Below are 24585 nucleotides of genomic sequence, written 5' to 3'. Positions count from 1 at the left end.
TCCTCCCTTCCCACCCTTCCACACCAAATCCATCAAAAAACTTTCGCATCTCACAAATCTCATCTTCTGCAAGAAATACAACTTCTCTTACAAAGCAATTGCATTCAGAAGATACCTTACCCAGAGAAACATCTAGGGTTTTACTCCCAATATTTCCTAATTCCCAAGAAATCAGTAGGTCTACGGTCAATCTTAGACCTCCGCCAACTCAACAAATTTCTTCAGAGAAATTCAAAATGACTTCTCTAAAATCCATTCTCCCTTTTCTTCAACCCAACGATTGCATGTGTTCACTGGACTTGAAAGATGCTTATGCACACATACCAATGCATCCCAATTCCAGATGTTACCTATGTTTCCAGATGGCAAATCAACACTTCCAATACAAAGTCCTTCCATTTGGCCTTTCCTCTGCCCCAAGAGTATTTACCAAATGCCTAGTAGTGGTGGCGGCACACCTTCGACTACAGGGGGTGCAGATATTCCCTTATCTAAACAATTGGCTGATAGTAGCAGGCAATCAAGCACTATTATGAAACAATCTTCTTCAAACAATTTCGTGCCTAAACAATCTAGGTCTTCTCATCAACTACAAAAAAATCAAATCTAGAACCCACTCAGATTTTGCAGTTCATAGGAGCCCTCATAGACACAGTCCAAGACAGGGCATTGCTACCGTATCCGAGAGGGTTAACTCTCTCAACGCTAGCTACAACTCTTCTTCGCACTACGACTGTACCAGCGCGCCAGGTCCTCACTGTTTTTGGACATATGGCTGCATCCATTTATGTGGTTCCAAATACACACCTCCATATGCGCTGCCTCCAGTGGGGTTGAAACATCAATGGGATCAATTTCTCCAACCATTGTCGACCCCCATCTCATTAACCAACAGCATGAAACAGGATCTGGATTGGTGGATACTTCCAGAAACCCTGTAAGCGGCCTCCCCCTTACGCCCATTATGACATCAGATCATACTAACCACAGATGCATCCCCCACAGGATGGGGAGCACACTTGAACCACTTACAAATACAAGGTCAGTGGACTTCATACGAACGGACACGGCACATAAAGCTTCTGGAACTACAAGCGGTACGTTACGCTCTTCGAGCCTTCGAATACTTCCTTCGGGAAAGAATTGTAATGATTCACACGGACAATCAAGTTACAATATTTTACATCAACAAAGAAGGAGGGTCCAGTTCATGGAACCTATACAAGGAAACTGTTCAGATTCTGGAATGGGCCCATTGCAGGCTCATCTCCCTACAAGCGACTTTCCTACCAGGCATTCACAATTCAAGAGCAGACAGACTCAGCAGGATTTTTCACCCCCATGAATGGGAGCTAAACCCAGAAGTGACCAGCCACATACTCTCAATCTGGGGTCTCCCATCCATAGACCTCTTTGCAACACAAAACTAAAGACCTCTTTGCAACACAAAACTAAAGACCTTTTGCTCAGTTTACCCGAGCCCACACACTCACTCCGGATGCCTTTTTAATCAGTTGGACACACAATCTATGTACGCATTTCCTCCGATACCTCTCATCGCTCGAACGATTCAGAGGTGTATCGAAGACCAAGCAGATCTAATATTGATTCAATTTTGCTTCACTGTAAATATTCTGCTGCTCAGTTATCTCCCCCTTTCCAGATCCCAGTTTTATTCTCCCTGTTTTATTGTAACTTTCTCTCTCACAACCTTGCTATTGTTTACTGTGTTTGAATTCTCTCTCCCTTACACACATTGTTAATTGTAAATCGGTTTGATGTGATTCCTTTCATGAAAGCCGGTATAACAAAAAAATAAATAAATAATAAATAATACTCATAGCACCGGCATGGCCAAGACAGCCATGGTAGCTACCTCCTACACCTATCAATCTGCAATCCAATGCCTCTGGGGGACAGCGATCACCTTCTTACACAGGACAACAGATGACTGCTATATCCCCTTCACTATTCCCTACACCTCACAGCACTGAGATTGAGAGGCTCGCATACCAACATTTGAACATCTCTCCTGCTCTCCAGGACATATTACTGTCCTCGAGGAAACTTTCCACAAGGCTCAATTACCAAAGAAAATGGACTCGCTATAACTCCTGGTGCTTATCCACAGAAGTTGTTCACCAGAACAACTTCTTTCATACCTTCATCTGCTATACAGTGACAGACTTGCTACTTCCTCTTTAAGGGTACATTTAAGCACTATCACAACTTACCACATTCCTCTTAATGGAGAGCCTTTTTCATGTCATTCTTTAGTTTCGAGATTCATGAAAGGAGTACTGCGCCTATGTCCACCTTTACCGAAACCACCAGTGCCGTTTGATATTAACACAGTTCTCGAACAGCTCATGCTTCCACCGTTCGAAACTTTAGAAACTTGTCACCTTCGTTACCTTTCGTGGAAGGTACTCTTTTTGGTGGCACTAACTTCAGCAAGACGGATAAGTGAACTACAAGCCCTGGTTCAGTACCCTCCTTATCTTCAATTTCAACATGACAAAATTACCTTATGGACACACCCGAAATTTCTTCCAAAGCTGATCTCCAGTTTCCATATTAACCAGACTATCACCTTACCTACGTTTCATCCAAAACCTCATCACAATGATAATGATAGGAAACTACATACTCTAGACTGTAAACGTGCACTGGCTTACTACAAACCGCACAGATTCTCCTACTAGGCCATCCCAACTATTTATTTCCTTCAATCCAAATTCACAAGGACGGCCAGTAACAAAGAGAACCTTATCCACATGGATATCCAACTGCATCCAGTTTTGCTGTACTCAACTATCACAGACGTTACCTGCAACGCCTAAAGCACATCAGGTACGAGCAATAGCAACTTCAATAGCCAACCTCCATGAAGTACCAATCATAGATATCTGTAAAGCGGTGACATGGTCCTCGTTACACACTTTCACATCCCGCTATTGTTTGGATAAACAAGCAGCGGATGACTCATTAATGGTACGTACTATCCTTCAGAAGAGCACAAGTTCCACTAAACCGAAGCCTTCATAGGAACTGTCCCCCATTACCTATAGTATTGAGCAAATCAAGCACTATGAACATAAAACAAATGCTCAATACTTCAGCTGGGGACTCCCAGACAGCATGGCTAATTCAGATGCTTATCTACGTGAAAAGAGCAAGTTTGCTTACCGTAAACGGTGTTTTCCGTAGATAGCAGATGAATTAACCATGCTGGCCCGCCCGCCTCCCTAGACAGTTCTAACCTAACTTATTTGCTTTGATACTGACTGAAGAGCCTGAGGCAATACTGGCAACATGCAGGAGGGAGCTCCTAACTGAAAGATTTTACTAGACTTAGAGAGAGCTCCGCCACCTAGTGGCACAGAAGACATACCCAGACAGCATGGCTAATTCACCTGCTATCTACGGAAAACACCGTTTACGGTAAGCATACTTGCTCTTCTGTTTCAAAATGAATAATCTCATTTTATACAAGATACTACAGAGCGGTTAACGTCATGGGTCTTTTTTGAAATATGTGGTAAAACAAGAGGCCCTTGCTGGAATATAATTGGGATAAAATTAGGCAATTAAGATAAGATTGGAGGTAGGAGATAAAGGGATTACCTATGATGAATGTGATAAATATTTACTATCATTGGATAGTTAGACAATCTATGTTAGCACAATATATGTTTTAACATATGTGAGTGATGGATAAGTATGAGTGGTTTTATTGATGATGTATACTAATAATATGATGTAATATATTATATTAACTTTTCTAAAATTGTTGATATGTCTGAATAAAAAGTGTTAAGTTATTACAAAACATAGGGCTGGATTTTGAAAGGGTTACGTGCTTAAGTTAAGCGCGTAACCCTTAAACCCCCCCCCCCCCCTGCGTGCACAGAGCCTATTTTGCATAGGCTGGGCGGCGCACCAAGCCCCGGGACGCGCGTAAGTCCCGGGGCTTTGCTAGGGTGGCGTGTCGGGGGGCGGCATGATGTTCGGGGCATTCCGGGAGGCGTGGTGCCAGCCCGGGGGGCGTGACTGAGGCCTCCAGACCAGCCCCCGGGTCGGGTGATGGCGCGGCAGCGGGCTGTTGGTGCACGTGAGTTATGCCTGCTTTCAGCAGGCGTAACTTGTGCGATGAAGGTAGGGAGGGGGTTTAGATAGAGCCGGGGGGGGGGGGGGGTGGGTTAGGTAGGAGAAGGGAGGGGAAGGTGCAGGGGGGTAGAAGGAAAGTTCCCTCCGAGGGACCGGCCTCGGAGGGAACGGGCAGCGCGCGCAGGGCTCGGCGCGTGCAAGTTGCACAAATGTGCACCCCCTTGCGTGCGCTGACCCCGTAGCCCCGCGTATCTTATAAAATCCGGCGGACTATTGTTCGCGCGCGCACTGTTTTTTAAAATGTACCCCAAAGTGGTCATCTATGATAAAGAAATAACTTTTGTTATATCAACTTAGTTTATGGTGTATCCTTTTACAGTAATTAGTATATATCTATATCTATCTATGTGTGTGTGTGTGTGTGTGTGTATATATATATATATATATATATATATATATATATATATATATATAGATAGATAGATAGATAGATATAGATATATAGAAATATAGATATGTAGAGAGAGAGTAATAAGGTACTCGGTTAGATACCTCAACATTTTTGTATACCTATTGAAAAACTGTGAATCCATTCTTCTAGTAGAACATAGTCTTCTGTTCAGGATTTCTTTAGGATAGATTTTTTACATGACATTGCATATGTACATATAAATATGCTGTATTATTAAAAGTTTATTATTTTATCTTCTAGATATCATCAATGGGAATAACACCTTTTTTTGTAGAAAATGTCAGTGAGCTGCAGTTGTGTGCCATCAAGTTAGTTACTGCGGTAAGTAGAAATTTCTTGTTACTAGTAAGAATTTAGAGCTTTATTAACTGGTTTTACAAGGTTAGAATTGCCAGATATAGTGTTCATTTGATTTTCAGCCCACATAAATTCAATTTTGAGAGTCAGGCACCAGCTGAAAACTCTCTTCCACTTTGCATTTAGAATGTAACTTAGCAGTCATCAGGTCTTCCTACAAGTCAGAGGAGCTAGGTTGTGAAGAGGACTACTCACCTGACTTCCCTATTTGGTTTACAGGTTGAAAGAGGACACGGTGCACTTCCTTTTGGTCACTTGAAGTACCCGGATGACTCTGTTAGTGGTCCCCAACCTGATCCTTAAGGCATTCTTATCCAGTCTGAGTTTCAGGATATCCACAATGGATATGCATTTCATGTTTCTACAAAGTCCAAAATGGCTATATTATAACATTAGTAATATGAAAATAATAAATGATTTGCTTTTTCTGTCTCCATTGTATGCAAATCTGTCTCATTCATATTTAATGTAGATATCATGAAAACTAGACTGGCTACATGCTTCTCTAGGCCCGAGTTAGGAATTACTGACCTAAGGAATAGGGGTAAATGCTTGTCCATCCTTTCTATCAACACATAGAAACATAGAAATGATGGTAGAAAAAGACCAATCGGCCCATCCAGTCTGCCTAGCAAGTTCCCACACTTATTTTCCCATACTTATCTGTTTCACCAACCACCAAGTTCAGGGCCCTTGTTGGTAAGTGTTTGATTCAAATTTCCTACCACCCTCTGCCATTGATGCAGAGAGTAATCACCAAACCGAAATCTCCGTTCAGCTAACAAAGGTCTATTAAAAATTCCACCTGCTAGCCACAAACAACTTACCTCAACTCGGAAGAGAGCCATATCCCTAGGAAGTCCTGAACTCTGGAACACCCTCCCAACCGAACTGAGAACACAGCAAAATTTAAAAACCTTCAAAAAAGAACTTAAAACTTGGATGTTCACCAAAGCCTACCAAACCACTCAATGACTCGTTTATATGGGCCGGAATGGAGGGAAATTATAACAATGTAGAATCAATCCAAAGCACGTAATATAACCTGTACAGTTTAACAATCGAATTATGTTTATAACGCCTTCAATAACTATGTTAACAAGCACATGAATTTTTGAATGCTCTGTAAAAATCGAAACTTTGTAAACCGTTGTGATGGCGAAATCGGACGGTATATGAAACTCGACAAATAAATGTTGGAGTTTCATCAAAGCTGAGCATAAGGCTTAATGGTTAAGGGTAGTAACCGCTGCATCAAGCAAGTTTCCTCAATGCTTCTTTACTCAGACTCCACAGATCAATGCCTTGTTGGATATTGTCTGAATGTAAATCCTCTTTTCCACATTTCTCCCTGCTGTTGAAGCAGAGAGCAACGCTGTATATGCATTCAAAGTGAAGTATCAGGCTTAATTGGTTTAGGATAGTAACCGCCGCAATAAGCAAGCTATCCCCAGGCTTATTTGTTTATCCAGACTGTGTAGTTCAGTCCTTGTTGGTTGGTGTCTGATATTACATATGTAGGAGAATGAGGGAATACACACACACACACTATCCCAGTTGAACAGCAGAGAAATTTGACCAGCCCCAGTTGCTATACCAATCTTTGGTGGTCTAATCTGCTGTGAAAAGTTCTAAGAAATCTTAAGACGTATGCCTCAGTGCAGCCTGGGCATGAATGTCAGTCCTCTGATCATTTTGAGAGAAGGCACTTTCCGAATGTTATATTCTGAGAGCATCTAGTATCCTACCAGAATTTCATGATATAGTATTTGCAAACCATTCCGGAAAGGGAACATTAATTCACCAAACACCTCCCCCAAAAGTTCCAGTGTGAATTCTATTTTCTGACTAGGAATGTCAACATCATCTTATCTGTTTGGCACATGCTGTTTTTGAGACAGCTTCAAGAGTCTCTGCAATGGTTGTAGATGAGTACAGACTTTCATGGCTGCATCCATAGGGCCTCAGAGAAGATACAGGAAAGACTCATTGACATGCTGTGCACTACAGAGAATCTCTTTGGAGATGAGGTCAAGGAGGCAATGTATCTATTGAAAGACCACCATATGACACATTAAACTCCACTAACGTCTCTGAACTGCCCTCTTTTTAAGAGCTATCAGAATCGAGAACCCAGGAAGCATTTTGTTAAACAGAGAAAACACTTCCATAGGTCAACTCACCCGAAGCAACTAAAGGCCTCATCACCATGAAGCCAGAAGCTCTAATCTCCACACTGCTATGCCTTCAAAACTACAGATAGGTATTTGAATCCATTGTTCTGAAAGACCTTCTTGTGTGCCTGGAGAGAGGCTGAAGTTTTACGCAAACAATCTGCTATTTTAACCTCTGACAGCTGGATCCTTTGGAAAATTTCACAGGGCTTCAAATTATGCTTGTTGGAATACCCTCCAAATTGCCTTCCCAAGAGAGCATTAATGCTCCGTAAACACCAGAACCTACTGAAGTTAGTAATCTCCAACTTCTTGCAAGCCAGTGTGGTCAACCTGTACCTCCATAGGGCAGAGGTCAGGGATTTTAATCCAGGTACTTTCTGGTTCCAACAAAAGGCTGGAGAATATTGTCTCATGTCTCACCTCAGATCCTTTTACAAATATTTCTTGAGAGTTCAAGGTAAGAGTCTTAGTGCCCCTTTTTTAACAATAAAGACTGTTTTCTGCATTTGAAGGAAGCTCAAGCTATCATATAGATACATGCAAATAATAGGAAGTATCTGTGATTTTTCATAGGAAAACACCATTCCAGTACTGCATACTGCCTTTTTACATTGCATCAGTTCTGTGAGCCTTTACAAAATATCTCTAGGCTCTCATCCTCACAGCTTGGATGTTCAGAAGGAAATAATTTGCTCCTGTAGTCTATCCCATACTGTCAATGCAGTGACTTCAGAAGAGGCGTTATGTGAGCATAGCGACTTTGGGGCGAAAGATAAGTTAATCAACTGATTTTAGGACAGATTGCAATGGAGCGAGATGGCTTGCTAGGAGACCTGTGAGGAGCAGGTTGCAATAGTCTAAGCTAGAGGAGATGAGAGAGTGGATAAAGGTTCTGGTAGTGTGTTCAGAAAGAAAAGGACAGGTTTTGGCAATGTTATTAAGAAAGTAATGGCACGTTTTAGCAGTGTTTTGGATATGCCTAGAGAAGAAGAGAGAGGAGTTGAAGAGGACTCAAAGGTTATGGGCTGATGGGACAGGGATGATGAATATGTTATCCACAGAAACAGAGAAAGGAGGGAAGGGGGAGGTAGGCTTGGGGGGAAAGATAAGGAGCTCCGTCTTAACCATGTTGAGTTTAAGATGTCATAAACACATATATACTAATTTCTCACTGGATGTGGGACATATGGAAACAGATTTACTGTGATAGTCCAGCAACCATCATAGTGCACTGGGTTCCAGGAAATGTACCGGATAACCCATAAGAGCTGAAAGCTTCTATGTGCAGAAAGATATAATCATCGGTTGCTTTGGAATAAAGTATAATGTCTCTTATTAAGCTAGACACTTGATTAACTTGAGAGTTAGAATCATACTTAGCTTAAATATCAATATTGAGTGCAGCTGAATGCCGTGTTCTCAATATGAAATGCCGCATCGTGCTGTACTCAGAAAAGGATTCCTCGCAGGTCCGGTTATATCTCCCGTATAGGGCTGTTGAGTAGGAATCCTGTCAAAAGTTCCCTTTCTGGTAAACTTTGGACACTCGCTGTCAAAACACCCGACGCTGCAGAGTTTCAGAATATCTTCCTTCCTCAGGCATACAGCAAGCTTATGAATGCGACAGATTTTATGCACATACTGTAATCAGACGCTTTGACAGCCCCTGTTTTGACAGGAAGGACCTTTAAATTAAGCGCTGATCGCATATAACTTACCAGAAGAAGCCGCACACCTTTTACATACATGATTACAGTATGTGCATAAAATCTGTCACATTCATAAGCTTGCTGTACCCCTGAAGAAGGAAGATACTCCGAAACTCTGCAGCGTCTGGTATTTTGACAGCGAGCGTCCAAAGTTTACCAGAAAGGGAACTTTTGACAGGATTCCTACTCAACAGCCCTATACGGGAGATATAACTGCGGACCTGCGAGGAATCCTTTTCTGACTACAGCACGACGCGGCAATCAGCGGCACTCAATATTGAGAACGCGGCATTCAGCGGCACTCAATATTGAGAATGCGGCATTCAGCGGCACTCAATATTGATATTTAAGCTAAGTATGATTCTAACTCACAAGTTAATCAAGTGTCTAGCTTAATAAGACATTATACTTTATTCCAAAGCAACCGATGATTATATCTTTCTGCACATAGAAGCTTTCAGCTCTTATGGGTTATCCGGTACATTTCCTGGAACCCAGTGCATTATGATGGTTGCTAGACTATCACAGTAAATCTGTTTCCATATGTCCCACATCCAGTGAGAAATTAGTATATATGTGTTTGTTATTTGGTTTTTTCCTCACTTCAAGAGGTTTTTTTCAAATACAGTAGAGTTTAAGATGTCGGCAGACATCCAGGCAGCAATGGCTGATAAGTAGGCAGAGATCCAGGAATGGATCTCTCATACACAAGCTCTCACTCTTACATACTTTCCCTCACAGGCTCACACACACACACACACACACGCACATGCTTTCAAGTTCACAAACAAGCACTCCCCAACCCCATGCTCTCATACATACACACAAGAGAGATGTCTCACACTTACCCTTCCCTGTACCCATTCTCAGCAGTTTCACACTCAGCTCTCACTGCCCCCCTTTCCCAGCAGTTTCACAGTCATCCTCTCACTGCCAGCATTGTTCCGGTTCCTTCCCTCTCACTCCTACCTTCTCATTTTTTCCCTTCCCTCTCACTCCTCCTCCATTCCCTTTTCTTCACTCCCCTCTCACTCATCCCTCTTCTCTTCCTTTTACTCAAGCCTACTCACTTCCCTCCCCTCGCACTCATCCCCTTTGCTTCCTTCCCCTCTCACTAATTCCCTTCTCTTCCTTCTCACTCACACCTCCTTTTACTCACAAGCCCCTCCCTTCCCTTTCCTTTCACTTATTCAGTGAGGCAATGGGAAGGAATGGGGAGAGGAAGTGAGGGAGTGGGACATTCTCACTCCCCTTCCCTTTCACTGACTGCCTCCCTCACCTCCTGTTGTCTGTCGCACTGTTGTAATCTTCAGCTCACCAGGGTTGGGATCCCCACAGGAATGTTATCAGCACACCACCGCAGTCCTGCTCATGTGCCCGTAGGAGGTGGGATAATTGCGTTCATGCAGTGTCAGGCAGCCCTGTTTTGGTGGGCCTGAACCCAAAGTGGGTGGGTCACTGCCCACACATGGCTATGCCACTATCTTGAATTCTCCACCAGGTCATTTCCCTCTCCCCTACTTTATTCCTTCTCACATTTTTTGACTACTGCCACCTTTTCTTTCTTTTCTGAGATCACAGAGGAGGAAACTGCGCATCTTCTCCTCTTCTCTGACCCCATTCTCAGCCAGCTACTGAACCCTGACTCCACTGCCATCATCTCCTCCATCTGTCACATCTTCAGTCTGTCACTTTACACTGCAACTGTTCCTGCAGCCTTCAAACACCACGCCTCAAAAAACCCTCACTGAACTCCACTAACCCTACTAAAGACCGTCCAATCTCCCTTTTCCTTTTCCCATCCAAACTATTTGAACAAGTCATTTATCTTCATTGTCTGGACTGACTTTCATCTCAAGCTGTTCTCAGTCCACTCCAGTATGGTCTACATTCTACAAAAACAGTCCTCGCTAAAATCTTCAGCGACCAATTCCTCCTCAGGTTCCCAGATTCAAGAAGTAGAAACTACATAGTATCTGTGCCAGAGAAGTTTTCTTTTGAGAGAAAGCTGAGATTTTACATAAACTGTTGGCTCAGAATAACCTTGCACATTTGGATTTTCAGCGTAATTTGGAATTGGATATAGGTTATAACTACTATTAAAGGAATTCTCCCTCTTTGAGGACAATGTGTTCAAACCCATTCCATCAGAGGAAAGAGGGCAGGGATTTTATTCCAAGTACTTCCTGGTCTTTAAGAGAACAAGGAGACTCCATCCCTCCTAGACCTAAGGTCTTTGTACAGATTCCTGGTAAAGGAAAAGTTCAAGATGATTTCCCCAGATATTTTGTTCCCATTGCTAGAAAAAGGGCACTGGCTATGCTCTCTGGATTTAAAAGATGCTCACACCCACATAGATGTATTTCCATGTCACAGGAAGTACCTCAGATTGTACTAGGGAAACACCACATCCAATATCACATACTGCCCTTTGGCATAGTATCAGCACCATGTGTGTTCACAAAATATCTTGTGGTAGTTGCACATCTACACATGTTGTGGATTCACCTATTTCCCTATCTGGAAGATTGGCTGGCCAAGAGCACATCTCAAAAAGGGGTCATAGACTCAAAGAGCAAAACTATTCAGGTTGCTGGAGTTCTAGGGTTTGTCATAAATTACCCCAAGTCCCTAGAGGAGACTTCATATGTTGTATGTCTGTATTTTGAAGCAATGGAAAATTTGTTTGTACTATATATGTGCGTACTAAGAGCACCTACACACACACACACCTAGATGTATATATTTTTCTCACAGGACAAGCAGGATGGTAGTCCTCACATATGGGTGACATCACAGGATGGAGCCAATCATGGAAAACCTCTGTCAAAGTTTCCAGAACTTGGACTGGCCCCTACTGGGCATGCCCAGCATGGCACTAATCCTGCAGCCAGCAGGGGTCCCCCTTCAGTCTTCTTTTTTTCACGCAGCAGTAGCCTCGCGGTAAAGCAGCTCTGAAGAGATTACAGACAGGAATTTTCCTCACAGAATTACTTAAAGTTAAGTTGTCCCACAGGGGTCCCTCCTCTAATTTTTCTCAGTCCGCGGTACTCCGGTAACTTTTTACCTGTTTCCCGTCGATTACCGTCGAGTTTGGCCCTTGCGGCCTACTGGCTGTCGACCGTACCACAGCTCGATTTTTGCTATGGTGTCGGGGTTTCGTCTGTGCCCAGACTGTACTCGCACCATGTCTATCACAGACCCCCATAAAGTCTGTGTAATGTGCCTAGGACACGAGCATGATGTCTTGACCTGCACCAAATGTGCCTTAATGACACCGAAGGGTCGCAAGGCCAGAATGGAGAAGATGGAGCTTCTCTTCCATGCTCAAACCCCGACTCCGTCAATTGCATCGACGTTGTCGGACCCGGCACAGTCAACTTCGCGCCAGCATCGACCACCAACTGGTGACCGACTGGCATCGACGACTTCTCGGCCATCTACACCCTCTACTCCCTCTCAGGATCGAGAGGATCGCAGGGAGAAACATCGCCATCGACACCGTAAGACTTGGACCATCAAGGGAGCGAAATCATGGACCTCGCCATCGTCCGAGCCGCTGTCGAAGAGACCCCGTCCAGAAAAGGCACCGACCATTCCTGCGACCGGGTCACCAAGGCCACCCTCACCCGATCGGGAGCCGCGACTCCGCCTTTTATGGTGGTCCCTCCGGCTATGCCTCTGCCTCCTTCTTCTGTTCCGGAGCCGGGGCTGCTTGCTCCAGGTCTCCTGGACCGGATGGTTCAGGAGGCCATCAACAAGGCGATGCAACGTCTTCAGGGTTCCTCCTGCACCGACACCGGTACTGCCTGTGGAACCGGTTATCGACCCGATTCCGGCAGTGCTAGCACTGCTGCTATCCAGGATGGAAGCTCTTATGGCCACTTTTCCATCGATGGATCCTGGGTCTCCGATGACTCCGATGCCCTCCCCACTGACAGCATCATCGGGAGGAGAAACACCGTTACTCATCCCTCCATCGGGAGTTCTGCCTCAGCCATCGATGCCAATACGTCCCTTGCCACCAACCCATCCATCAGTGCCGATACGTCCATCGGCACCCCCGAGTCATCCATCGATGCCCTCGTTGCCTGCACCGGCACCTTCGATGCCATCATCGGTGCCTCCGGTAATTCCTCAGATTCCTTCGGAGCCTACACCGGGACCTTCGGGTATCCAACCACCCTGTCCCCCTCTAGTTCCTAGAGGAACAGGTACTGATCCTTATGATACCTGGGGTGATGATACTTCAACAGACAACTTGTGGCATTCAATCACATCCGACCAATGGGTATTGGCAGTCATTACTCAGGATTACCATCTGAACTTTCTCGCCCTGCCACCAGACTCCACACCTCTACCGACGTGGAGAACATCCGAACTCTCCATTCTTCTGGATCAAGAGGTTTCCCTCCTTCTCCAGTCAAGAGCAATAGAACCCGTTCCATACTCTCAGCAAGGCCTAGGGTTCTATTCCCGGCACTTCCTAATCCCCCAAAAATCAGGAGGTATCCGTCCTATTCTAGTCTTACGGGCCCTCAACAAGTACCTTCAACGAGAAAAGTTCAAGATGGTCACTTTGGGATCGCTTCTACCTCTTCTACAAAGAGGAGACTGGCTCTGCTCTCTGGACCTCCAGGACGCATACACCCACATGCAATAACTCCAGCTCATCGCAAGTACCTGAAGTTTCTAGTAAGCCACAAACACTATCAATATCATATGCTCCCATTCGGCCTAGCGTCTGCACCACGAGTCTTTACAAAATGCCTCGTAGTTGTCGCAGCTTTCCTCAGGACACAAGGTGTTCACGTCTACCCCTATCTGGACGACTGGTTAATCAGGGCTCCCACTCAGCAAGCTGCTCTGTCGTCCCTCAATCTAAACTTACACACTCTAGTTTCGCTAGGATTTCTCGTCAACTACGACAAATCCTACTTAGTCCCATCTCAAACCTTATCATTCATTGGGGCAGACTTGGACACCTTACAGGCAAAAGCTTTCCTACCTCGACAACGAGCACTGACTCTTGCGTCCCTTGCTCACCAGCTGCAGTCTCAGCACTCCGCGACTGCACGCCAATTTCTCGTTCTTCTCGGACACATGGCATCCTCAGTCCATGTCACACCAATGGCCCGCTTGGCCATGAGACTCATGCACTGGACTCTGAGGTCTCAATGGACTCAAGCTATTCAGCCTCTGTCAGCCATTGTCCGCATAACCGACTCACTCCGTCTGTCTCTCGCCTGGTGGAAAAATCAGACCAATCTCCTCCAGGGATTGCCCTTCCAGGTTCCAAACCCTCAAATCGTTCTCACCACCGATGCTTCCAACCTCGGGTGGGGAGCCCATGTAACCAATCTGCAAACACAAGGCTCTTGGTCTCCAGAGGAAGCCAAACACCAAATAAATTTCCTGGAACTTCGAGCAATCAGATATGCTCTCAGGGCTTTTCAGGATCACCTCTCAAATCAAGTCATTCTGATTCAGACGGACAACCAGGTGGCAATGTGGTACATCAACAAACAGGGAGGCACAGGCTCCTTCCTTCTGTGTCAGGAAGCTGCGCAGATTTGGGAGGAAGCTCTCTCCCATTCAATGTACCTCAGGGCCACCTGGTTACCGAGAGTGGACAATGTCCTCGCAGACAAGCTGAGTCGCGTCTTTCGACCGCACGAGTGGTCTCTCAACCCCTCTGTAGCGAACTCCATTTCCTAGCGTGTAGCAGATGGACTCACTACAAATGGGTATAGTGTGCTTGTGCTAGCAGTTGGAGATGGATCTGACGTCAGCACGTGGTACATATACTCCTGCAGGAAGTGCAGCAACTCAGTAATTTCCGTCTCCAAAGCAGTTTGGAGCTACCTTACGCTCGCTGAGCGTTTTTCCAAATTATAACGACTAAATTCTTAGAAGACATCCTACCTGAAGACGAGCCCTGCACTCCTCCAGTTGAGTTTCCCGAGGTGATTTCCATGGTCCCTCGGAGGTAAGCGCCTCGGTCCGGTGGCCGGATCGCGGCAGGCACCTTGCCCCCAAGTGAGAAGGGCTCGGGCGCTGCATAGAGGCAGCCTCGGTCCCGGTGAGGACTTAGCCCCCGAGCGAGACGAGTTCAGGCGCGGCTTAGAGGCAGCGGGTGCACTTCCTCGAGCGCGGCAGTGACGGTACTTACCCTCTCCCCCCGCAGCCGGAGACTGCCCGGGTCGCAGCCGGGAAGCACCGAAGATCAGGTAAGGCGTACATCTTTACTTTACTGGTCTCCGAAGAGCGAGGATTAACAGGATCTGCCTTCGTGGCAGCCCGCCAAAGAGGTCGCCATCTTGCCTGCCTGCTCGCCGTCGCCATCTGCCCTGGTTCGCCGCCTCGATCTAAGTGGGGTGACGGGCGTGTATGTTAGGCGCCCGAAAATATTTGGGCTCCCATTGCTAAGCGCACGTTGATACGCGCACATTGCTAAGCGCATTGTTAAGCGTTACTAAGCGCACGCTGATAGGCGCGAGTTCATAGACGCACATTCATCGGCTCTCATTTATAGGCGCTCATTGATAGGAGATCACAGACGCGATGGAGCGTATGAGAGCCCATGCGTCCGCAGAGCCGGCACCTCCAGATTCAGGCATAAGAGCTCTAGGCCTCTGCTCAGCATGCTACCTCAGAGCCACACAGAGCGAGGAAGCAGACTCCCTATGTGCCGAATGTGAGGAGGCCCTGGGAATTCCAGGACAGGGCCGGTCTCAGCCCAGTTTGACTGCCAGTTCCTCAGGGAACACCCCAAACCTAGCAGGCCGCGGTGAGCAGCCAGGGAACCCCACAGACCAGGTGCCCCTACGGCTAGAACCTGCTTCACTCTCCTGGGTGGAATTATTCAAGGGGATTCATGCCTTCGTCAAGATGCAGTCTGATCCCCGACCGGACCCATACGTACCAGATGACCCTGCCCCGGGACCTTCCAGACCTACGCATGGCCACCCGCCACCCGGAAGCCCCACTTATGGGGACTCTGATTACTCTGAGGAAGAGGGCGAGCCCCCCGAGGAGGGAGAACTCCCCTCGGGGATAGAGCCGTATCGAACCATGAGACGCTTCTTTCCTAAGGAGGATCTTCCAGACCTGGTCTCTCAATGCCTGTCGGAGCTGGCTATCCCGGGCCAGGGCACCCCAGGGGAACCTAGGATGAACCCCCTGCTAGAGGGCCTGCGTCAAACGGCTCATCTGGAATGGAATGCGCCGGAGGCTTCATTCAAAGGGGGTTGGGCTTTGTCTAGCATGTATCCCCTAGACCCGGCAACCAAGGAGCTGCTGGCATGCCCGATGGTAGACGCCATAGTTAGCGCAATTGTGAAGCACACCACCATTCCGGTGGAGGGAGGGGCGGCCCTCAAGGATGCACATGACCGGCGCCTGGATGCCATTCTGAAACAAGCCTTTGAGGTAGCAGCCAAGTCCCTATGAATTGCGACCTGCTGCACCGTGGTGACGCGCTCCTGCTTATCACAAGCCAGGAACGACATCCCGGGAGAAGAAATGGAATCAGCCCTCTCGTTCCTCACTGATGCTGCCTCCGACCTCGTCCGTACAGCAGCCAAGGGAGTGTCATCCTCAGTGGCAGCCAGAAGACACCTCTGGTTACGAAATTGGTCGGCCGACTCCTCCTCCTCCAAGACTCGCCTTACAAGAATCAGCCGACCCATCTGGGGGAAGAAGTCATAGGGGGCAGGCTAACCCTATTTTACTACAGGTGGGTCGAGATTACTTCGGACCAGTGGGTCCTCGCCATTGTCCGGGAAGGGTATTACTTGGACTTTCTTCATCTCCCTCCAGACAAGTTTGTGGAATCGCGTTGTCCGCCCCTCAAGAGGGCGGCGCTGGCAGCTACCTTGGAGAGACTCCTGTCCCTAAAAGCCATAATCCCAGTGCCTGCATGGTACATAAATTCTGGGCATTACTCCATTTATTTCATTGTCCCCAAGAAGGGGGGGCACCTTCAGACCCGTCCTGGACCTCAAGTCAGTCAACCGGCACTTACGGGTCCCGGGATTTCGCATGGAAACTCTGCGGTCAGTCCGAAGTGCAATACAGCCAGGGGAGTATCTCACATCCCTGGATCTCTCAGAGGCCTATTTGCATATCCCAATTCATCGGGATCACCAGCGTTACTTACGCTTCAAAGTCCTGGATCAGCACTTTCAGTTCCGGGCTCTACCCTTCTGGTTAGCCACCGCGCCAAGGACCTTTACCAAGGTAATAGTAGTGGTGGCGGCGTCACTCAGGAAGGAAGGCATTCTCGTCCATCCCTACCTAGACGATTGGCTGATCAGGGCAAAGTCGCCGGAGAGCCACCGGGCAACCAACAGAGTTATATCTCTTCTGGAAAGCCTAGGATGGGTAGTCAACATAAACAAGAGTTCCCTACAGCCTTCGCAGTCGCTGGAATACCTAGGAGTCCGATTCGACACCCAGCAAGACAAGATCAGCCTGACCTCCAAGAGGAAATCAAAACTCCGGGATCGCTTGCAGAATCTGCTGAGCACCACTCGGCCCACAGCTTGGGATTACCTACAGGTCCTCGGCCTAATGGCCTCCACTCTGGAAGTGATACCATGGGCACGGGCTCATATGAGACCCTTACAGCGCGCCCTCCTATCTCGGTGGCGCCCACGATTACAGAACTACACCGTGCATCTACCTCTACCGGCCAGAGTACGGAATCAGTTACGGTGGTGGCTGCAGCCCAGCCACACGAGCCGGGGGTCAAGGATGTCCTCCCCAACCTGGACCCTGCTCACTACAGATGCCAGCCTGAGCGGCTGGGGAGCACACTGCGAAGAGCTAACCGCTCAGGGGCGGTGGAACAGAGAAGAGTCGGGGTGGAACATCAACCGACTAGAGGCACGGGCAGTCCAGTTAGCCTGCCTGCGATTTGCCCACAGACTTCGAAACAGAATGATATCTGACAACGCCACCACGGTGGCATACATCAACCGACAGGGCGGAACCAGAAGCCTACAGGTATCCTTAGAAATAGCCCCCCTGATGGCTTGGGCGGAAGCAAATCTCCAGGACATCTCCGCCATCCACATTCCCGGAAAGGACAACGCCACGGCAGACTTCCTCAGCAGAGAAAGCCTAAACCCGGGGGAATGGCAGCTGTCACCCACGGCCTTCCAGATGATTGTGGATCAGTGGGGGACCCCGGGCATGGACCTACTAGCCGACAGGTCCAACGCTCAAGTTCCCAGATACTTCAGTCGCAGGCGAGATCCTCTATCCCACGGGATCGATGCCCTGGTGCAGCCATGGCCTCCGGGGATCCTGCTATATGTCTTTCCCCCATGGCCCCTGCTGGGTGCCATTATAAGCAAGATTCAGCGGCACAGAGGCCTAGTTCTTCTGGTGGCCCCGGACTGGCCAAGAAGATCATGGTACGCAGACATGAGAAGACTACTGGCAGGGGATCCTCTACCCCTGCCCCCTCACAGGTACCTGCTGCGACAAGGTCCCATCCTCCACGAGAATCCAGCTCAATTCTCTCTTACGGTCTGGCCATTGAGAGGGCAAGACTGAAGAAAAGGAGATACTCGGGGCCGGTAATAGATACACTCCTCCGAGCACGCAAGTTCTCCACATCACTAACTTATATAAGGATCTGGAGAGTATTTGAAGCCTGGTGCGAAACTCGCAGCACCAATCCGCATGCCGCTAGAATCCCCATCATTCTGGATTTCCTGCAAGATGGACTTCAGAAGGGTCTGTCCCTCAGTTCAATCAAGGTTCAGGTGGCAGCGCTATCCTGCTACGGCCCCAGGAGTGCCGGCAACAGCATTGCCACACACCCAGACATTTCACGTTTCTTGAAAGGAGTCAAACACATCCGCCCGCCACTGAAGTGGCCAGTGCCCCTGTGGAACCTCAACCTAGTCTTGGAATTCCTAGCGGGACCTGCCTTCAGACCTCTTCGAGGCCTGACCCTCCGTTTGTTAACCTTGAAGATGGTGTTCTTGCTGGCCGTATGCTCAGCACGCCGCATCTCAGAGCTACAAGCGCTGTCCTGCCGCGATCCGTTTCTCAGAATCATTCCAGGGGCTATCCATCTTCGCACAGTTCCTTCCTTCTTACCTAATGTAGTCTCACACTTCCACCTCAACCAAACCATATCCTTGCCAACCACGGAAGGTTTGAAGAAGTTGGAAGAAGGTCGAATACTGCGCCATCTCGACATCGGCAGGCTGCTGTCCAGATAACTGGAAATGTCGGAAGCAGTACGGAAGACGGGACCACCTGTTCGTCCTCCATAGTGGGAAGAAGCAAGGAGAAGCGGCCTCACGGCCGACTACTGCCCGCTGGATCAAGGAAGTTATCAAGGCGGCCTACGTAGAAGCGGGGAAACAACCGCCTCTACGGGTCAAGGCTCACTCTACCAGAGCCCAAGCGGCCTCCTGGGCAGAAACTAGGATGCTGTCGCCTGCAGAGATATGTAAAGCGGCAACGTGGTCCTCCCTCTATACCTTCTCCAGGTTCTACCGTCTGGACGTCCAGGCCAGGGAGGATACACCATTTGCAAGGGCAATCCTAAACGGACCTCGGGCAGCCTCCCACCCAGTCCGGGAGTAGCTTTTGTACATCCCATTTGTAATGAGTCCATCTGCTACACGCTAGGAAATGGAGAGATTACTTACCTGATAATCTCGTTTTCCTTAGTGTAGACAGATGGACTCCGCATCCCGCCCGGCTGCCGATAGACATGGGGTTTTCACCAATTCGAGGTAAGCCATATTTTTCTTACATAGGGCATCCACCCTACCGGGTGTCGACGCCTTCCAGTTGAGTACACTGGCGGTCTCCAGCTACTATCAATCGGTCAGGTTAATCATGTTTCGTTAATCAATTGGTCAGTCACACATATATCCATGAAGCTTTTGCAAGGAAGATTACTGAGTTGCTGCACTTCCTGCAGGGGTATATGTACCACGTGCTGACGTCAGATCTGTCTCCAACCACTAGCACGAGCACACTATACCCATTTGTAATGAGTCCATCTGTCTACACTAAGGAAAACGAGATTATCAGGTAAGTAATCTCTCCATTTTCCAACAATGAGGTTCTCTTCGGATAGACCTCTTTGCGTCCCCACAAAACCTCAAAGTGGAGAACTATTGCTCTCTCATTCGCAGCAAACACTCTCAACCCAGAGAAGCATTCTCCCTCTCTTGGGCAACCGGTCTGCTCTACGCATTTCCTCCACTTCCTCTTCTCTCAAAGACTTTCGTGAAGTTACATCAGGACAAGGAAACCATGATCCTGTTAGCACCTCTCTGGCCACGCCAAGTGTGGTTTCCAATACTTCAGGATCTTTCCATCCGCAGGCACATTCCCTTGGGAAAGGACCCGCTTCTGATCACTCAAAACGACAGGTGCCTACGACATCCCAATCTTCAAGCCTTGTCCCTGACAGCATGGATGTTGAAAGATTAATTCTTCAACCACGTAACCTTTCTGAGCCAGTTTCCCGTGTCTTGATTGCTTCACGGAAGCCTTCCACGAGAAAAGCTTACTCTTACAAAAGGAAAAGGTTCACTTCATGGTGCTCTTCTCAGTCCCTTGACCCTTTTTCCTGTCCAATCTCGAAATTTCTGGACTATCTCTGGCATCTATCAGAGTCAGGTTTTAAGACTTTCTCCATTAGAATGCATGTCAGTGCGGTAGCTGCCTTCCATAAAGGTGTCGGGGATGTCTCTATATCAGTACAACCCCTTGTAACACGTTTTTTGAAGGGCTTGCTCCACATCAAGCCTCCACTACGTCCTCCGGTCCCTTCTTGGGACCTTAATCTAGTTCTGGGTCGGCTCATGAAACCACCATTCAAGCCTCTTCACTCTTGTGAACTTCGATATCTCACATGGAAAGTGATTTTCCTTTTGGCTATCACTTCAGCTCGCAGAGTTAGTAAATTGCAGGCTCTAGTTACCTATCCGCCTTACACTAAACTTCTGCAGGACCGGGTAGTACTCCACACTCACCCGAAATTCTTACCTAAGGTACTTTCGGATGTTCATCTTAATCAATTCATCATACTGCTTACCTTTTTTCCCGGCCCCATGCCAACCCAGGAGAACAGGCTCTGCATACCCTTGGCTGTAAACGGGCTCTAGTGTTTTACTTAGACCATACAGCAGCCCACAGGGAAAACACTCAATTGTTTGTCTCTTTCCACCCTAACAAGTTAAGGAAGCCTGTAGGTAAGCAGACTCTCTCCTCCTGGTTGGCGGACTGCATATCCTTTTGCTATCAGCAAGCGGGCATTCCATTTCAAGACAGTGTTAAAGCACACTCTGTGAGGGCCATGGCGACTTCAGTAGCATACCTCCGATCGGTGCCGCTTCCTGACATTTGCAGGGCTGCAACCTGGAGTTCTCTCCACATCTTTGCAGCCCACTATTGCTTGGACAGAGCCGGAAGACAAGATTCCATCTTCGGCCAGTCCGTCCTTCGTAACCTGTTTACAACGTGACGTACCAACACCCTTCCACCTTCCCGGTTGGGTTCAGGATGCCCTCTGCCAAATTCCACCCCAGTTGTGCCTGTTGCACGCCTTTGGGTACATTTGGTGCATGTTCGGACATCCTCAGCTTAGTACTCACCCATATGTGAGGACTACCATCCTGCTTGTCCTGTGAGAAAGCAAGTGTTGCTTACCTGTAACAGGTGTTCTCACAGGACAGCAGGATGTTAGTCCTCACGAAATCCGCCCGCCGCCCCACGGTGTTGGGTTCATAACGTTTTGTTATTTTATTTTTCTGCACTGCCTGTAGCTTTCAAATAAGACTGAAGGGGGACCCCTGCTGACTGCAGGGTTAGTGCCATGCTGGGCATGCCCAGTAGGGGCCACTCAAAGTTCTGGAAACTTTGACAGAAGTTTTCTGTGATTGGGCTCCATCCTGTGATGTCAACAATATGTGAGGACTAACATCCTGCTGTCCCGTGAGAACACCTTTTACAGGTAAGCAACATTTGCTTTGTCATGATTTCAAAGAAAAGATTTAAATATAAATTACCCAAGTCCCATTTGAGCCTGTCAACTCTCTTGGAATTTATAGGAGCTCTACTAGATATATTTCGGATGAAAGCATTTCTTCCATGGGAAAGGATCATCAGATCATTGATGTCCACAGTGGAAGAAATAAAACAGGATCAGCAAACATCAGCATGGAACATGTTGAGGTTGTTGGGACTCATGGCATTAACAGTACATGTCACGCCCCTGGCACACTTTCTTATGTGACAATCCCAGTGGACCCAAGGCAATGTGGGATCACCCAGCAGCTCGGGGACTCTCTGCCTTGGTGGCAGATTTGATCAAATCTGGTCATAGGGATCTCCTTCTAAATTCTCCAGTTTAAATTGTCCTAACCACTAATTCATCCAGCATGGGTGGGGAAACTCATGTAGAGGAACTTCACACACAGGGCATCTGATCTGCTCATGAAAAACATCATCAGATATATTTCCTAGAGCTAAGGGCGATATGATATGCTCTGAAGGGTTTCAGAGATCAATTAGAAAACATATCTATCCTCATTCAAACAGGAAATCAGGTAGCGATGTTCTAAGTAAATGAGCAGGGAAGAACAGGCTTATACCTTCTGTGTCAAGAATCTGTCTAGACAAGCAAAGAGAATGTCTTAGCAGACAGGTTGTGTCAGGCTCTGAAACCTCTCTGTTGGTCCCTGAATAGAGAATTAGCAGAACAGATATTCCATGGATGGAGGTACACCAGTGATAGATCTATTTGCATCTCTTCTAAACAGAATGGTTCTGAACTTCTGCTATAGAAGAGGGACTTGTAAAATTGTCTGAGATGCCTTCTCCCTAGATTGGGACCAGGGTCTTCTGTATGCTTATTCTGCAATTCCTCAGGTAACACAAACCCTGCTAAAATTTAGAAGAGATGGGAAACCATAATCTTTATAGCCCCCTACTAACTAAGACAGATTTAGTTTCCACTCCTACAGATGTCAATCAGGAATCCAGTCATATTGGGCAATTCCCCATCTCTCATCACTCAGAATCAAGGAATGTTGCATCATTTGAACATCAGGTCCCTAGCCCTCACCTCCCAGATGTTGAGAGACTAGCATTGCATTCACTTAACTTATCGGTGAGGGGGTTGGGAAGGGGGAGAAATGTAATATTTTTATTTTTGGAAATGTCTGTACCAGCTCTCCAAGCCAAAAGGAGCACCCATGTAATAAGGTGTGCTATAAAACTGAATGCTGAAATTCAGCAGTGTTTTTAAATTTGCACAAAAAAAAACCTCCCAATGTAGTACACAAATGGAATGCTAAAGCATCTGGTGCGCAAGCCCAACTTGACATGTGCACTCAACCAGGGGGAGGGTGGGAGGAGGGATTGATAGAGTAACAACTTTATGCAGACAAGCACAAATCATGTGTTTTCTGCTTGTTTATGTGCATAAATCAATAAGTGGAGAGGGAAGAGCTAAGCTCAGGGGAAGCAGTGAAATGCAGCTTCAACAGCTGCAGGGTCCTGAGCATGGCAGCACTCTCACAGCTATCCAAGCCCTCAGGCTTGAATGGCAGAAGCAGCGATGGCTTCTGGCTGCTGGTGGAGCCTCCTGCCCAGGAAGGGAGACCTAATGTCTGGCTGTAGTGCCGCTGCCCTCCTCCTCCTCCTGTAAGCAGGGCTGCCTGTACTTGGGCATCCAAGGTAGCAATGTCCAACAAATGGCACCCATTTGATAACTGGGTGTACAGAGCCAGATTGCCATCATTTTAAAAATACTTAAAAAGAAGAGAGGAAGGAAAGATTTATGCACACAAATCTGTTTACGTGCATAAATCCCACAAGTAGGTCCCAGCACCATACACAAACTTCTGCCTATAGATGGTAACACTTGTACTGGAAAATGTACTCCACCTCTGATGTGGAGTTAAGTTTCCAGCACTAAGAAAACACAAGTTGAGTCAGCACACCACGCTGTATTAGGGATAATAATTAATGCCATCATTATCATGGGATTGGGCACTAACTTGTGCGTACATTTTTTTGTGTGCAAACTTTACTTCTTGCTGTATCAGAGTAAAGTTTGCACAAAAATAATTTTCTCACAACTACAGATTAAACTGTGCACTCTGTTGAGCACACCTTATTACATCAGCCCCTGAGGAGGCATGTCATATTCTTCTGGCTTCTAGGAAGGATTCCACTGGGAAATTTAATGGTTTTAAATGGAGAAAGTTTGCCTTCTGGTGTGAGGGAAAGGCACTATACTCTTTCTCCTGTTCACACAAAAGCTTCTTGAAGACCTTCTACATCTTTTGGAGACTAGTCTGAAGGCTAATCCATTATGGTTCATCTCTGCAGTTGGCACTTATCACCCTGTAGAAGGTGAACCCATCTTTGTGCTTCCTTTAGTTGTTACATTTTTGGTGACTGCTTGTGTCAGTTAACAACTTCCATCAAGCTTTTTTTTGAGTCATGGGATTTCAATTTGGTATTGACCGAAAGCTTCCTTGTATTTCAGTGAGCTAAAGCACCTGACCTAGAAGATCAAATGTTTGGTTGGCTGACTTCAGCATCCAGAGTCATTGATCTCCAGGCCCTAGTGACTTATCCACTTTATACCTAATTTTTAACAGTTCTGTGCATGCATCCTAAGTTCCTGCCTTAAATTAGTGTTGGATTTCTACCTTAACTAGTCTATCATCCTTCCAACATTTTTCCCCAGACTATTGGGCCTATA

General features: G+C 47.1%; 1 protein-coding gene across 4 annotated transcripts in view; it reads left to right on the top strand.

Annotated features, from left to right (window-relative positions):
• NIPBL (NIPBL cohesin loading factor) overlaps positions 1-24585 on the top strand; it is a 1214062-nt gene that overhangs the window by 640095 nt on the left and 549382 nt on the right. For all 4 annotated transcript variants that reach the window (XM_029578690.1, XM_029578673.1, XM_029578682.1 and 1 more), the window contains one exon: positions 4823-4903. In XM_029578690.1, the coding sequence (XP_029434550.1) occupies positions 4823-4903 (81 nt within the window). The remainder of the gene's footprint in view (positions 1-4822; positions 4904-24585) is intronic.

Source organism: Rhinatrema bivittatum, chromosome 1, assembly GCF_901001135.1.
Source record: "Rhinatrema bivittatum chromosome 1, aRhiBiv1.1, whole genome shotgun sequence".
NCBI lineage: Eukaryota > Metazoa > Chordata > Amphibia > Gymnophiona > Rhinatrematidae > Rhinatrema > Rhinatrema bivittatum.
This window is presented reverse-complemented; position numbering and strand designations above follow the sequence as displayed.